The following is a 14,998-nucleotide window of genomic DNA, read 5'->3' on the forward strand; positions in this document are numbered from 1 at the left end:
TTCCGATCTAAAATCTTTATTACAACATGGTGCAACTTACAACATTGAGAATAAAGAAGGCAAAACACCTATTAATCTTTCCAAGAATCAGAAAGTTGCTAACTTCCTGAAATTAGTTGAAGAATTGTTTAAAGATACAAAAAAAGGTAATATTAAAATTATCAACAAGTTAAGGGCAGTAAAGCAAGATGAGTTTTTAGCTGTAACAAGCGCTCTTAATAATCAAGGGAATACATTATTGCAAGTTGCTGTAGCTAATGGACACAAAAATGTCGCGAGTAAATTGTTAGAAATGCTGAAAGAGCTACCTCCAGTTCAATCACAGTCTAGCCCTGAATGTGAGTTGGATCAACTTGAAAAGCTTAAATGTGCTGCAGAGCTGCATATTTCTTATTCTAAGATTTACCTTCGTATGTTGCGGAGAATGTTGCAAGTGTTGCATCCATATGACTCGGAAAAGAATACTTCTCCTTGGAACACTCTTAAGGAAGGTTCTTATTACCTAGGAAATGCATATAGCTTAGTTCAGATATATAAAGATTGTGTACTTGGTTCGATAGATAATAAAAGCATACAGTCAGTAAATGATATGCTGGTAACGCTAGAATTTGATCGAAAACACATAACGTATGGGTATACAGATGAAGCTTACGGTGGGGAAACTAAATGCTTCGTTTCCAAAGGGCAAGGCACAAAATATTATGAGTTATTGCATAGTGAGTTAAAGAAAGATGTAAGATCGTTCATAGAAATGGTTGAACTTAATATTGATATTCCTGTACAAAGGTTTTTAGAGTCAATCAAGCAGAGATTACAGTCTTTTTCTGAAAAGTTACTTGAGGCCATGGAAAATGACAATCTTTTAGCAGTCGAGAATTGCATCAAAAGGGGGGTGGTTGTCAACTTCAAAGATACCGATGGAAGAACATCGTTACACTATGCCGTTAACAATGGTAACATAGATATTGTAAGCATCTTATTAAAAAATGGAGCTGAAGTTACTGAAATTACCAACAAGAGCAATACGCCATTACATATAGCTTCTTCCAAAGGTTTCAAAGAAGTTGTTGAAGTTTTATTACAATATGTAAATCGTGATAAAGTAAATGGCTTTATTGATGCTAAAACAGCTTCTGATGATACTACATCACTTCATGTTGCGGCTAAAAATGGCTTCTTAGAAGTTGTAAAATCTTTATTACAACATGGTGCAACTTACAACATTGAGAATAAAGAAGGCAAAACACCTATTAATCTTTCCAAGAATCAGAAAGTTGCTAACTTCCTGAAATTAGTTGAAGAATTGTTTGAAGATACAAAAAAAGGCAATGTTGAAATTATCAACAAGTTAAAGGCAGTAAAGCAAGATGAGTTTTTAGCTGTAACAAGAGCTCTTAATAATCAAGGGAATACATTATTGCAAGTTGCTGTATCTAATGGACACAAGAATGTCGCGAGTAAATTGTTAGAAATGCTGAATGATCCAGTTCAATTACAGTTTAGCCCTGAATGTAAGTTGGCTCAACTTGAAAGTCTTAAATGTGCTGCAGAGCTGCATATCCATTTTTCTGAGCATTGCCTTCCTTCGTTACTGAGCATGTCGCAATCATATGGCTCGAAAAAGAATACTCGTTGGAAAACTCTTAAGAAAGGTTCTTATTACCTGTTACATGCACATCATTTAGTTCAGCTATACAATTGTGTATCTGGTTCGATAGATAATAAAAGCATACAGTCAATAAATAATGTGCTGGTAACACTAGAATTTGATCCAAAACACATAACGCGAGGGTATACAGATGAAGCTTACGGTGGGAAAGCTGAATGCTTCGTTTCCAAAGGGCAAGGCACAAAATATTATGAGTTATTGCATAGTGAGTTAAAGAAAGATGTAATATCGTTCATAGGAATGGTTGAAATTGATATTGATAGTTCTGTAAAAATGTTTTTAAAATCAATCAACCAGAGATTACAGTTTGCTTTTTCTTCAGTTAAAAATTTACAAGACATTAATATAGAAAGTGAAGTTAAAAGCTTAAAACTTTGAATAATACTATTGAAATGTTTATATAAAAGTAAAACCTAAGTTATTGTTATATTATACTTAAATCATAATACCTGGGTTTCAGCAAGCTATAGAATAAAATTAAGGGAAAGTAGATATAGAAAAAAATACGAATTTTTGGTATATGGGCTACTTCATACTCCAAATCACAGCTACAAGTTTACCATTTGATTCTATTAGGTATCTTTATTGCGTTAAAAGAGAGTGTGTATAAATACCTGAATTTATTACAGAAACTTAAACATTGCAAGATAATAAAAATATTATATTTAAAATAGTTTGACTTATATTATATATCGACTATGTTTTACACTTTCGACTGTACACATTTATATGGAAAAATATAAATAAATAAATGCAATATATATATTATAAAAATTTATATCGTAAGTAGATCAATGTTCCAACTGCATCCGTAATTTTTTATTTCATCCTAACCTAAATTAGAAACTAACCTCCGTCGGGAGTGTCGGGACCAGTCGGCGTCATATAACCTCAATTTGGTTAAAGGCGCAAACTCACCAGCTGAGTGATTACTCCAAAAACCCTCCTAATCTCCGTCTCGTCTTCATGGCACGTTCATGTTCTTTCTTGATGAGATAATTTAAAGTTCAATGTTCGAAGAGAAAAGACATTCGAATGTAGAATCTTTGTCGTAATTTTTGTAAAGATAAATTCGCAAAAATATGAGCGGTCGTCCAAATACGTGCGCTCCGAGTAAATCGACTGTTTACGTGTCGAATTTACCGTTCTCCTTAACCAACAACGACGTACATCAGTTGTTGGAAAGTTATGGGAAAATTGTCAAGTGAGTTACATTTTTTTTTTTTTACTTAAATTTATCGTGTCCGTCGCACGTACACATCGTATAAATACTAAATATCACGTCATTTATTCGCAGAGTAACGATATTGAAAGACAAGATAACGCGTCGCAGTCGCGGCGTCGCCTTCGTGCAATTTCTCAAGACGGAAGAGGCCGTGGCTTGTGCGAAAGGTCTCAATAACACAGAGGTAAATTTCAATTTCCACTATCTATTTTTCTAATTGTTTGACGACCGCGCATTCAAGCGGTCGTGCCTCCTCGTATAGTCACTCGAGCATCAATTCGCGTGTGCATTTCTGTATAATTTCAAAAGTGGAAAGAGATTGGTATATCATTTGAAATATTAATTAAATTGTTTATTTTATTAGTAAATCTAAAATAGAAAATTAAAGAGAATTAAAGAACGTTTAGCTTACATAGAATATTGTTCTGGTGGAATATTAATTGTAAAGTTAATTTATCTTTCCTTAATTTTAAAAATAGAAGTCAAAGATTGACGCTACAATTTAAAATAGCACCATAGATTATTTATTGTTAACGTTCTTATCCTTTCTTTTTATTGTTAGATACAGAGTCCTACTCTGAAAAGTTCAATAGCATTAATTCGCGTGTGCATTTCTGTGACTGTATATAAATTTCAAAACTGAAAAGAGATTCATATATTATTTGAAATATTAATTAAATTGTTTATTTTATTAGTAAATCTAAAATAGAAAATTAAAAATGGAACGTTTAGCTTACATAGAATATTGTTCTGGTGGAATATTAATTGTAAAGTTAATTTATCCTTCCTTAATTTTAAAAATAAAAGACGAAAGAGTGAAGCCACAATTTTCAATTTTAGCACCATAGATTATTTATTGTTAACGTTCTTATCCTTTCTTTTTATTGTTAGGTACAGGGTCGTACTCTGAAAAGTTCAATAGCAATTGACAATGGTCGCAGCGCTGAATTCATACGCCGTAGGGATTATCCCGACAAGTCGCAGTGCTACGAATGCGGCAAGGAAGGACATTTGTCGTATTGCTGCGGCAATAACACATTAGGTCCCAGAGCACCGCCGGCAAAAAAAATTAAGATACGAAAGAAAAATGTGAAACAAGAGAAGTACAGTACGAGTTACTTTGATAGCGACAGTGATGATGAAGCGACAAAGAAACGGCAACGTGACGTCGACGACGATTATGTCGATGACACGGAAGAGGAGCCAGAAACACTGAGTGCCGTTATCGCGCTTGAGGTATAATCATGATTTTTGAATTTTTAATTGAAGCTTGAAGAGAGGAGAATGAAATGAGATATTTTTATAGAGCGAAAAAATTACAATTTTTACTCAGGTCACTTTATATTTCAGCAAAGACGGACTGAAATGGAACGTAGAGAAGCAACAGACGAATATGATCGAAGAGAAGCCTTGCCGAGGAAACGCTATAAAAAGAATAATTATTTCAGCGACGAAGAGGATTTTAGTGAATAATATGTATATAATATGAAGTAAAATACCGAAGGTAGTGTATATTGATAAATGTATATAAATATAAATAGTATCGCCTTTGTTTTCAAAGTACGAATTTCAAGCTATAATAAATACTCCCAAATGTATTCTTAATTTAATTTTACTGTCAGCATGGCAGGTGTAGTAATCAAATATTTTTAACATATTTAGAGATAGAAATTGTGTCTTTCTCATATAAGCTTTGAATTTAACACTTTTAACAAACAAGGTCGCAATCTATCAAGAAATAGTATTAATTACACAACACTAAAGCAATTGTATATATAAATATGTATATGCATACATATAGATATACATAATATATGTATGTATATATATGTATATGTATGTATATATGTACAGAATGTCCCAAGTTGATTGTGAGTTTCATTTATTTATTTTGTAAAAGGGAATAAGAGAACTTTCAACAATTTAGTAATTTAATCTTAATAAAAATTGAACTGTACATCATTTTTCTACTCTCACACATTTCAAATATTAGTCATTTTGATGATGCGACAGAATCCAAATTTTAAAAAACTCCGTTGAAAACGCAGTTAGCAATCGTTAATTTTTTTAGTAATTTATAATCAGTGCTTTTGTTAAGGAAGAATTGATTCCAAATTCGCGTAAAGAACTCACAGAATACGTGATAATCTTGAGACAAACTGTATATATTTCGATGGACGTACACAATTTGTTATACGCTATACTCGTTTTATAATCCTTGATATAATTTAATGTTGAAAAAAATATATTAAACAAAATAAAAAAAAATTTAGGCGCGACGCATTTATATAACGATCTCTCATCTTCCAGCTGGATGAATAAACAAATTTAACATAACGACATAATCACAAAAAAATGTACATTATATTCACATACTAATCCTATATTGAGGATATGGATGTATCACATTTAATTTATGATACTATTTTTCAGTCCAACGAGAGAGTTTGCATTTTAAAATACTTAAAGCAAGATTACTGCAGTCTATGATGCATACAATTAGACTATACAAGATTATGTAACAAAATTAAAATCTATGTTTTTTTTTCTTCATGTCAGTCACATCCAGAATTTGAAATTAGTGCTATGGTCAAGCGCTGCGACACTTATTGTAAGCACGCTTGAACCTTTTCGATCCATTCCTGCGCCGTGGTTGCGTCAGCAGCGCAGAAGTTGTATGTTCGTCTGTTTGTACGAAGCTGTAAAAAAAAAGAAGAAAGTTTCATTATCTTTCCAATACGGCAAAAATCACATTTCAACAGTATTATACAAAGGTTAATTAATTTATTGATTTTAGTTTTTATAAATTAAATTATTTATTCGCAAAATTAAAAAAGAAAGACTGAAAAATTGCTAACATAAAAATTTGTATTTTAAACTTAATCTTGATTATTAATTATTGATGTTGAAAAGCTCCTTTTTACATAAAACATTGTATTTAAATCGCGTGTATTTTTCTATTACAATAAAATTGTGTACTTACATCAAAAAAGGATTTATCGTCCGTTTTCTTTGGTGGTCCGGGCATCGGCGCAGCTGGATTAACAGATACCACCTCAGCCAAATCTGTAACACGTGAATTTATGATGACACTCGGGCTACTTTCAAGCTTTCTCTCGTATCATTTCTTAAAAATTCGATGACACACCTATGTACCCTTTACAGTGCGAGTCTTCCACTGCGTCGTAATATCTCAGTTGATGCTTTATAGAATCCAGCACGAACCATCTTTGCTTCCAGCCCTTTAACAGAGCTCCCCGTTTATAAAGATAGCCCTCGTGGGTTCGATTTTCCGCCACATTACTCGAGAACTGTTCATAATATTGCTGGGAAGACGTTTGTATTGTTGTTACACCTGCAAGAGGTAGCTCGTATTAATATACGCAGCAGCGCGAAAGTAGGTTGAAAATAATAGTTGCTGCTATGAAGATTATATGTGAGAAACGCTTAATTAGCCATTCAGATCAAATGAAAATCGGCGCGTACTTGAGTTTACGCTTCCGTTATCGCCGCCGCTTCTCGTGAGCGTGTGAGTCTGGAGATTGTCCGTCACAGCCTTGTATTTTGTGCAATTCTTTGGCACAGCGTCCGCGCATTTGTCGTGGCACACGTGGCCGCAATCGATGCACCTCAGTCCAGCCTTCACGGGGCCCCATAACACGCCAGAACACGCGTCGCAGTGGGTCGGCGTCGCGGAATCCAATCGTTCGAACCTTTGGCAAAAACACGTTTCGCATTCGCGAAATACATTCAATCAATTCGAGCGTATTGTACAGATCGGCAATGAGAATACCTGTGTGGATGCGCGTACACGGAGCCTTCGTTTCCGGTAGTGCTTCCACCGGCGAGTTTGCCGCGCAATAACAGTTCCAAAGTAGAACGTTTATGAATCAATCGACCGTGGTACCGTACGAGTGCCGTGCTGAACGACGCGTGCCGCTGGAAAAAGAAAAAATCAATCAATGGCTTTACAATAGTTGTACCAAATATATTCGGGCTGCAACAAAGTTTAAAGATATCTCATATTTGATACATCGAAATAAATTCAATTAATATTTTACATTCTTTTATATATTCTTTTTTAATCATTTTGACACAAATTTAATACAAAATAACATCCAATAACAATGTGTTACCTAACACTGCTTTTCAACAACTAAATTATGTAAAAATATATTCGGGCTGCAACAAAGTTCAAAGATATCTCATATCTTTGATACATCGAAATAAATTCAATTAATATTTTACATTCTTTTATATATTCTTTTTTAATCATTTTGACAAAAATTTAATACAAAATAACATCCAATAACAATGTGTTATCTAACACTGCTTTTCAACAACTGAATTATGTAACAGGATTGCGAGGTAATTGCGAGCGAATTCTCTCATGTGATTTTAATTCGTAATTCTTCAAGAAAGCCCGATAAAAAATATCTCAATATTCCAAAAAAGAATAATATAATTCCGAAGTAAATTATGCAACGGTATATTTAGTGTAAAATATATTTTTCTTGCGATAATGATGCAAGAATAACTCGGCATAAAATATTTTTTATATGAATATTCTCTTATGACTTACAGCAAGGGAATCGGTGTTCGGTAATTCAAGCTTATCCCAGAGTACTTTCCATTTTTGCGGTAAATGTCCCAATTCGGTCTCCAACTTGTGAATTTCCTCTAAAAGATGTGAGAACTGATCGGGCACCATTGTGCTGACTCCGTCGTATCTGGAAAAGATCGTGATCTGTGAACTTCACGATTTCCTTGCGAGCGCTAAATGTGGCATTTGAAGTAATAATCACCCCTGAGTGACCACTTTACGATTGCTCTTAACCACGCCATCCGCAGCCTCGGCCTCCTCCTCCTGCTGGGAATCCTGCTGCAGCACTTCCAGATCGTATGCCGGACCGTGGGCCAGTTCCTCCTCCAGGTAAAACTGCCAGATGTCCAGGCTCGGCAGATGCGAGACCGGTCGCAGAACTGGATTCTCCGCGTTCGGCGTGTACATAAAATTGTAAAACAGCGGACATCTCGCGTGCTGCTTCTCTATATAGTCGAATATACTCTGCCCGAGGTTGCAGCCGAACGTTTGCTTGTTCGTTCCCGCCAGTCTACCGCCGGGATAGATCGTGTCGTCGTCGCTACCGGTGTCCACGCCCTTGTGATGACTCGTCAGCGAGCCTCTCTTGTCCTCGATGGCGGTGATACCGCATTCTACCCGGTCGAACTCGCAGTCCAGCAGAAACGTGCGAAAGCGGCAGGACACCGAGTGGTAGGCTAAGAACTTCAAGTAGTACTCGTTGAACTCGAAGGCCAGGGGAAACTGCTTCTGTATCTGATGCACTATGTCGAGGAACTGTAGGAACGTAGGCGTGAAGTTCGTCGTCTGCGAATTCGCGGCGAGATTGCTCCTGTGGCCGAATCTGTGCCCGAATCCGAGCCACTCCTTCTCGATCAGGGTCCTGAAGCCGTCGATCGTACGGTAGTGCGGATCGAGGCACACCTGCGCGATGGAGCAAACGGTGGTCGTGGTGTCCCAGCCGTCCTCCAGGCAAACGGCCACCGACGAGCCCTGCATGTCCATGAGGTCGATGACCGCCCCCGCTAGCTGCATCAGGCTCTGCAGCTGCTGGAGCCATTCCGAGCTCTCGATGAGCCTGTAGAAGCTCTGATCGGGCTCCACGTTCGGCGAGCTGGGCACGCACGCTCGCATCAGCTTCTTAAATGCAGCTTTCGTGTGTCTCACGTCGTAATACTCTACCGGAATGAAGTCCGTCTTGGGGGTGGATTCCGCCTTCACGCCCTTCATGTGCGCCTTCTCGCCCAGAATGTAGAGAGCGGCGCGCTGAAACGTGTGAACGCACTCCGTACCGCTGTCGGAGTCCGCGGAATGCCTGACAGTTCCGCGCTGATGATGAACGGACGTTAGGGAAGCCTGCGAATTGTGCCGTTTGTCCTTCAGGGAGCCCCACCGACCGAAATTCTTGGGACCCTTGCCGCCGGACGAGCTGAGAGTGCCGAGGGGTTTGTTGAACGGATTGCGGCGCGACTGTTCCGGCGTGGCGTTGCGATCTTCCGCCGCCAGCAGTAGAGAGTCTATACTTAGAGAGCTGTCGGACATACCCCAGGCGGAACCTTGCCGCAGCACGGAGAGCGGTGTCGCGGCGACGAGCGCCATCATGTACTTCTCCTGCTCTAGAGAAGAGGTCGTCTCCGAGGACGTGGTCTTCAGATTGCTGCCGGAGGTCGGATGGGCCTTCAGCATGCCCATCACGCCCTTCCCGTGGTAACCCGCGCCCCTAATCAGCAACGCTTTCGTTCGCGGATGCCTCCAGGTGACAACTGGCATTCTGCTGTGACGATGAAGTCGGCAGAACCGCCGGATGCTCTCGTCCGACACGGAAGTGGGCACGATCAGGAGCGCGGGGTAGCTCCGGCAAATCATGTAGGCGCAGTTCACCGAGGTCAGCCGGAAGGGTTCGTTGCGACGATTGTTGTGCGGCCCGTTCGTATAGAGGCCCAGCCGGTACCAGTCCCTGACGTAGCTACGCTCGGACAAACGTTCGAGAGTCTTGGCGTCGGTCGGCGGTTGCGTCACCACGCCGGGTATCTCGAAATCGTCCACGCTGAGATCGTCGTCGTGGCTGAGCTCGTTGTTGTCGGTCATCGGCAGGCTCATTCGACCGGGCGACGTCATGTACTTGTTGTTGCTGTTGATGAGATTCATATTCGGCAGCACGTACTTTTGCCGCTTGGACGACTGCTTCGGCTTGAAACCTGCCTTCCGCGCGGTCTTCAACAGCGTCTTCTTCGCGAAGCCTTTCAGGGTGGCGTTCTTCTCCTTGCCCTTGTGATGCGCCGTTTGCGTGACCAGGACTTGACCGTTGAACGCGAAATGGTGGAAGATGTGCGGCGGGTATCTGGCCTTGTGAACCAATTTCCGCAGAGTGTCGATATTCTCGGGTGTGACCTCCTCGTCGAAGGCCAATTTTATCAACTGGAACGTGCAAGAGCGTAGTTGCAGACCCTCTTGCAGGCACTGGTCCAAGTGCGCCAGATGCTGCACGGCGACACGCTTCTCCTTGGTCAGAGACGTCACGGGGAAAGCACGGACGACCAGTTGCTCGCAGGCGAACGGGTCGCAGGGTATACCCTTGAACACTATTCTATAATTCGTGAGGAAGATCGCACCCTCGGCTGGCAAGAGAGGCGGTATCTTGGGTAATCCTGAGGAGCTCTCCTCCCTGCCGTCCGGCAGCAGGTAAACGCGCAAGCCGTCCATTATCACCTCCTCGCCGGGCAGCATGTTCGGCGTCAGGATCTTCGGCTTTTGTATCGGCGGCAGCCTCTTGCTCTCCCTGTGGACCGCCTCGAGCGTCTCGATGTGCATGTGAACGACACCCGGGACCATCTGATGCAGGCAACGCACGTGCTCGGCGCTGACGCCGCCCTCGGTGCACACGCGATCGACGAATCGCGAGACCATCCGAATCACGGCACTGCCGGTCTCGCCTGGGTCGGTCTCCTCGAAACCGGACTCGGCGTCACCGCTGTCGCTCGCCACGCTGTTCGTGATGCTGTTACTGGCGCGCTCCTCGTCGTAGATGTGATCCTGGCGATGCGTCTTCGAGCCGATGTCCAGCGGCACCAGTAAGTAGACCATCCGGTTGGCGTAATGAATGGCCTGGCTGTACATGGTACTCTCCTCACTATTCACCAGTTCCTTCTGCTTCTCGGGATCGATGGACAGCCAGATCCGCATCTGATCCGCGGCTATCTCCAACGCCGACGGTTCCTGAGCCTGATAGATGGAATAGCGATCGCGGTACGGAAACTCTTTGCCGTCCCGAGGGCTGATCGGACTCAGAATGCCGTCGTTCATGAGCCTGGGTGGCGAATTGTCGCCCGGCAGATACAGGCGTTTGACGTCTTTCTGCACGTCCAGATAGAACGCGTCCTCCCAAAACTGTTGATTCTGCCACACCGGGTGCTCCTGAATGCAGGTGTACGCGAACTGAATCACGCCGGTGCACAACTTCCTGCAGAACGCGGTGGCGAGCGGCAGCAGGGCAGCGGCGACCCCGTGCTCGTCCATCGACGAGTCGTCCTGCAGCGCGCAATTCATCAGACGCACCACCAGATCGAACTGCTGATGCTCCAGCATGGCCTTGTTCCCGACGACGTGCTGCGACAACTCCATGCAGAGCGCCAAACGAGCCGCTTTGCTCTTCAGAGCACGCAAGACGGCCGGGAACGTCTTGCGAGCGTCCGAGATCTTATTCTCGAATATACAGTTGATGCAATTGCGCAACACCTCTAGTCTGCGAGCAGAGTTGCTCACCAGGTGTCTTGTGTCATGAACGAACGAGATGTGCGGACCCATGGGCACGATGCGAGGTTGAATCGGCCGCAGGGACGACAGTCTGACCTTGAGATTATTCTTCGCGAGACCCTCGTCGATGATCGCTTGGACCTGCTCCGGATTGATGCGTGGCAAGAGTGGCTGGTGAATCCTCGCGAACGCGCCATCGGGTGGCTTCAGGATCTTCTGCACGTACGGCTGAGGATTCGGATTCTCGTTCAAGTACAACTGTTGCGCCAGCTCCTGGATGTGCGTCAGGATTACCCGATGATCCTGCGCCTCCTGCTTCAGCTGGTCACTCAAATTACTGTACAACTCGTCCCACACGTCGCAAGGCCTCCACGGCGGGCCCCTTTCCGCGATGAAAGACGTAAAAAACATGCAGTCCAGAACTCTCGTGGTGAAGTCGCAATCCGTCAGGCCTCTCTCCCCGAGAAACGCGGCTTTGTGAAAGGTGATTACGGGCTTCGGGTGTATTCGTATCAACGTCAGACAGCTACGGTATCCTTGCAACAATTGAGCAAAGGTTCGCATAAACACCGCCCTGAGTTCCTTGTCGAGCATGGGAGAGTGCGGGGCCCGAGTGGCGAGCGGAGGAAACGCGTAATCCGCGCACGCCAATTCCGGCTGTAACACGAGGGACAGCGCGTCTTGCGTTTGCGAGAGCAACGGCTCCGGCAGTAGGGCGAGCGAGACACCGTCCGGAACCGTTAAGGAACCACCGTCCAGATCGGCGACTATTACATCCATCTGCGAAACACGAAGGTCGTGGGTGAAAGCGTTAAAAATAATTGGCAATCGAAATGATTTCTCTTCATAGTTATATGTTATAGAAAGAGAAATTGGCCTTACAAGTTCAGCAACTTCGTGCTTCAACGAACTGTGTACGCCCATGATGAACGGTGTCGGAGTGCTGAGTATTTCGACTAAAGCCGCTGGCAAAAGGGGAATGTAGACGTGCGAATATCTGAACGGATACATCAACGCTGTCAGGGCGCGGCAACCTTCGGTCAGTCGTGAATAACTGGCAGAGTGGAAAAGTATTTTGTGTTCTGTCATGACTGCACAAAATAACACTAACACATTGCGAATACCTAGAAGCAAACGTCAAACGTAATCAGCTGATAAGCGCGCATCAACGGCATTAAAGAATGCATGCACTTCGTTAAGCGCATTCTTACCTAATTGCTGAAATAATAAATTTACACTAGTGTGAGTAATAGGAAGAGAAGGACTAATTGGTGGTTGCAGCGCCTGACGATCCCCCGCTCCGATGCTGAATCGCACCTGCGGCCCACCAGCGGGAGGTACTTGAATACATCCTAATATGTTTCCGACTAACGTCTCTAACGGTATACCAAGATTCTCCACGTACACCGTGTATATAATGCCAAGACAGTTCTACAAGAGACAATAAATCGTCATTAATAAATTGATGGCACGCATAGTTTTGGTGGTATTAATGTCATTGAATGTATAATTGAATATATCCACATACTCTAAACGTTTCTATGTAATCGAGTCTGGAAACCAGCACCAGACATTTGGGTGCGTACATAATGCTATGATGTGCAATGGCGGGTATCGCCCTGACCAAGGGGCGACTGTCCCCGTCCACGGGATCCTCCTCCTCGTCCACGGGTTTGCTTGGCACGATCGACACCGTTTCGTTGAAGCACATGCAGGCGCAGTAATGCCGATTTGCGTCGATATCCGTCAATATCGAGACAAAGAAGCGCGGCTCCTGCCTCTCCGTTGACAAGGCCCATCCTTGCGGTTGACAAAACTGCAAGAGACGGTATATACGATATAAGCAACACGACGATATCGACGTTACGACAGATCTCGTCGTTCGGAAATAGTTTTTACCCATTCTATCCCTTCGATGAAAGGTGTATCCGGCCAGTCCTTCTCCGGGAATCGTTGTAATATAACTCCGCTACTCACACCACCCCCTGCAATTGCAACACGTACATGTAAACAGATGCACAATATATTTGGCGATGTTGGTGCAACAAATGAGACCATGCGAAGCGGCCAAGAACTCGCATCTGTGCAGAAGGTTAAACTGTGTATCTGTTATTTTCTATAATTACACCAAGTTAATTTTCCCGTCACTCTTTCTCCAACGTCTGGAGTTAAAATCATTTGGATGAAAATATAATAAAATTGAACTTTTAAAATACCAAACAAAGAGAGAGAGAGAGAGAAACAGAAGGATGCAAGCCTAAACGACGAGCGTCAGGTGCATCCCTCGACAACAAACTCACTTTCTTTCTCGTGATCGTAGCCGACCACGACAAAGTAGTCGGCTAACCGAGACATCTCGGTGTACTCGTGGGGCTGAGTGGGGGTGGTTGCGCTCAACATCCCACGTCGTGTTTGTTGCACGTGATCTCATGGACCGTGGCCTCCCGCCTCCCTGCGGCAGCTCGTCCCCGTACCCTCGTGTCGAACGTGGAGGAGCGGCGCGTAGGACGCGCGGCGCGTCAACGCGGGGAACGGCTCGAAAACGTCCCGTGCATAGCTCGCGCGATCGGGCACCAACCGCGTTCGCGATTTTTCACTCGCGGCTGTTGTCAACCACCACCACCGTCGTCAACGGCGTCACCGGGAGCGGGGGAGGGGGGAGGAAAAAAAACGTCAAGCCGCGGAATCGCGGAAGTAACGCACCGAGATCCTCGCACGTCCGCGAGAGATGCGAAGGGGAGAAAAAAAAAGAAGAGAGAGAGAGAGAGAGAGAGAGAGAGAGAGACACGGAGCGAGCGAGATTTCCGCGAAGGGACACCTTGCCGATCGTCGCGCGCGCGCGCGCCTCCGAGCGCTACTTAATTTCAACGCGACATCGTCGCGCCGCTACTGCCGCGTCTCGCAACGTCCCGCGCGGACCCGCCGAATAACGATGCCACACCCCGAAACCTCAATCCATAACCTGCCAAACGCAAACCGCCACATTGGGTGTTTTGTTGGGCTCTCGCTGGTGCTGGTGGTGCACGGGCCCGAAACATCCCGCGATTACGCAAACCGAAGATGAGAGCCCCGCGTCGCCCGGACGTTCGACGCGGTCTTTTTTTTTTTCCTTTTTTCTTTTCGTCGTTTGCCGGCTGCAGTTAAAATTATCCGGACAACACTGCGGGAATTAATATTGTAGGGCCAGAGAATACATTGGTTTAATGTGAATTAAGAAAAATATCCGAGATCTCGCCGAAATGTTTCGATGTAATAAATATATGAAAGAAATTCAAAATACGTGTCCGTTGCGGTTAAAACTTTTTTCAGGCGTTTCGGAACGCATCGGTATATTTATTAAAAAAAAAAAACGGGAATTTTGTCCACAGATTTGATCGGTCCGTGATATACGAATATCTAGATGGGATTGCATTTGAGACAAAAGAAATTGTCCCTTCATGAAACAATAATTTTTTAATACAAGTTAAAATAGGTTAAAATTAATGAGTTTCACATGCAATGCCGAATTACTTGTCTCGTCTGAGTTCCTTGAATTCATTTCTCGTGTAATAAATTCTATATAATTTTTAAACTTTTTTTTTTCTTCGCCATAACCTCTTTATGCATTTCACTAATCATTGTTACTAGCCGTAATATTTGTACATCTTTATTTGAAGTCTTTATCCTCGCCTTCCACGATGATGTTGATGATGAGGAATCACACTATGTTATAATATTCGTCAGAAAAAATAGTTGCGATGGAATACTTTTTTTTTTAGACGCCATATTG

The 14,998-nt window shown here is 43.3% G+C and overlaps 3 protein-coding genes across 3 annotated transcripts; 2 read left to right on the forward strand and 1 right to left on the reverse strand.

The window, feature by feature from the left end:
• Nucleotides 1-14: 14 nt before the first annotated feature.
• On the forward strand, nt 15-2,443 carry LOC105459701 (ankyrin-2-like). The gene is made up of 2 exons (XM_011705936.1): nt 15-146; nt 228-2,443. The coding sequence occupies exon 2, from the start codon at nt 293-295 to the stop codon at nt 2,045-2,047; it is 1,755 nt and encodes a 584-aa protein (XP_011704238.1). The 5' UTR covers nt 15-146; nt 228-292; the 3' UTR covers nt 2,048-2,443.
• A 77-nt stretch (nt 2,444-2,520) lies between these two features.
• On the forward strand, nt 2,521-4,492 carry LOC105459700 (zinc finger CCHC-type and RNA-binding motif-containing protein 1-like). Its single transcript, XM_011705935.1, has 4 exons — nt 2,521-2,873; nt 2,967-3,078; nt 3,786-4,130; nt 4,245-4,492. Exons 1-4 carry the CDS (start codon nt 2,752-2,754, stop codon nt 4,365-4,367), a joined length of 702 nt encoding a protein of 233 aa, XP_011704237.1. The 5' UTR covers nt 2,521-2,751; the 3' UTR covers nt 4,368-4,492.
• A 551-nt stretch (nt 4,493-5,043) lies between these two features.
• On the reverse strand, nt 5,044-14,223 carry LOC105459699 (myotubularin-related protein 13). The gene is made up of 12 exons (XM_011705934.1): nt 13,530-14,223; nt 13,129-13,214; nt 12,758-13,045; nt 12,441-12,660; nt 12,112-12,353; nt 7,700-12,009; nt 7,477-7,624; nt 6,688-6,833; nt 6,381-6,607; nt 6,043-6,249; nt 5,878-5,960; nt 5,044-5,593 (listed from the first exon to the last, which is right to left on the reverse strand). The coding sequence occupies exons 1-12, from the start codon at nt 13,627-13,629 to the stop codon at nt 5,501-5,503; spliced, it is 6,150 nt and encodes a 2,049-aa protein (XP_011704236.1). The 5' UTR covers nt 13,630-14,223; the 3' UTR covers nt 5,044-5,500.
• Between the last annotated feature and the right edge of the window lie 775 nt (nt 14,224-14,998).

The sequence above is a fragment of the Wasmannia auropunctata genome, unplaced genomic scaffold, assembly GCF_000956235.1.
Source record: "Wasmannia auropunctata unplaced genomic scaffold, wasmannia.A_1.0 LD334169.1, whole genome shotgun sequence".
NCBI classification, from domain to species: domain Eukaryota; kingdom Metazoa; phylum Arthropoda; class Insecta; order Hymenoptera; family Formicidae; genus Wasmannia; species Wasmannia auropunctata.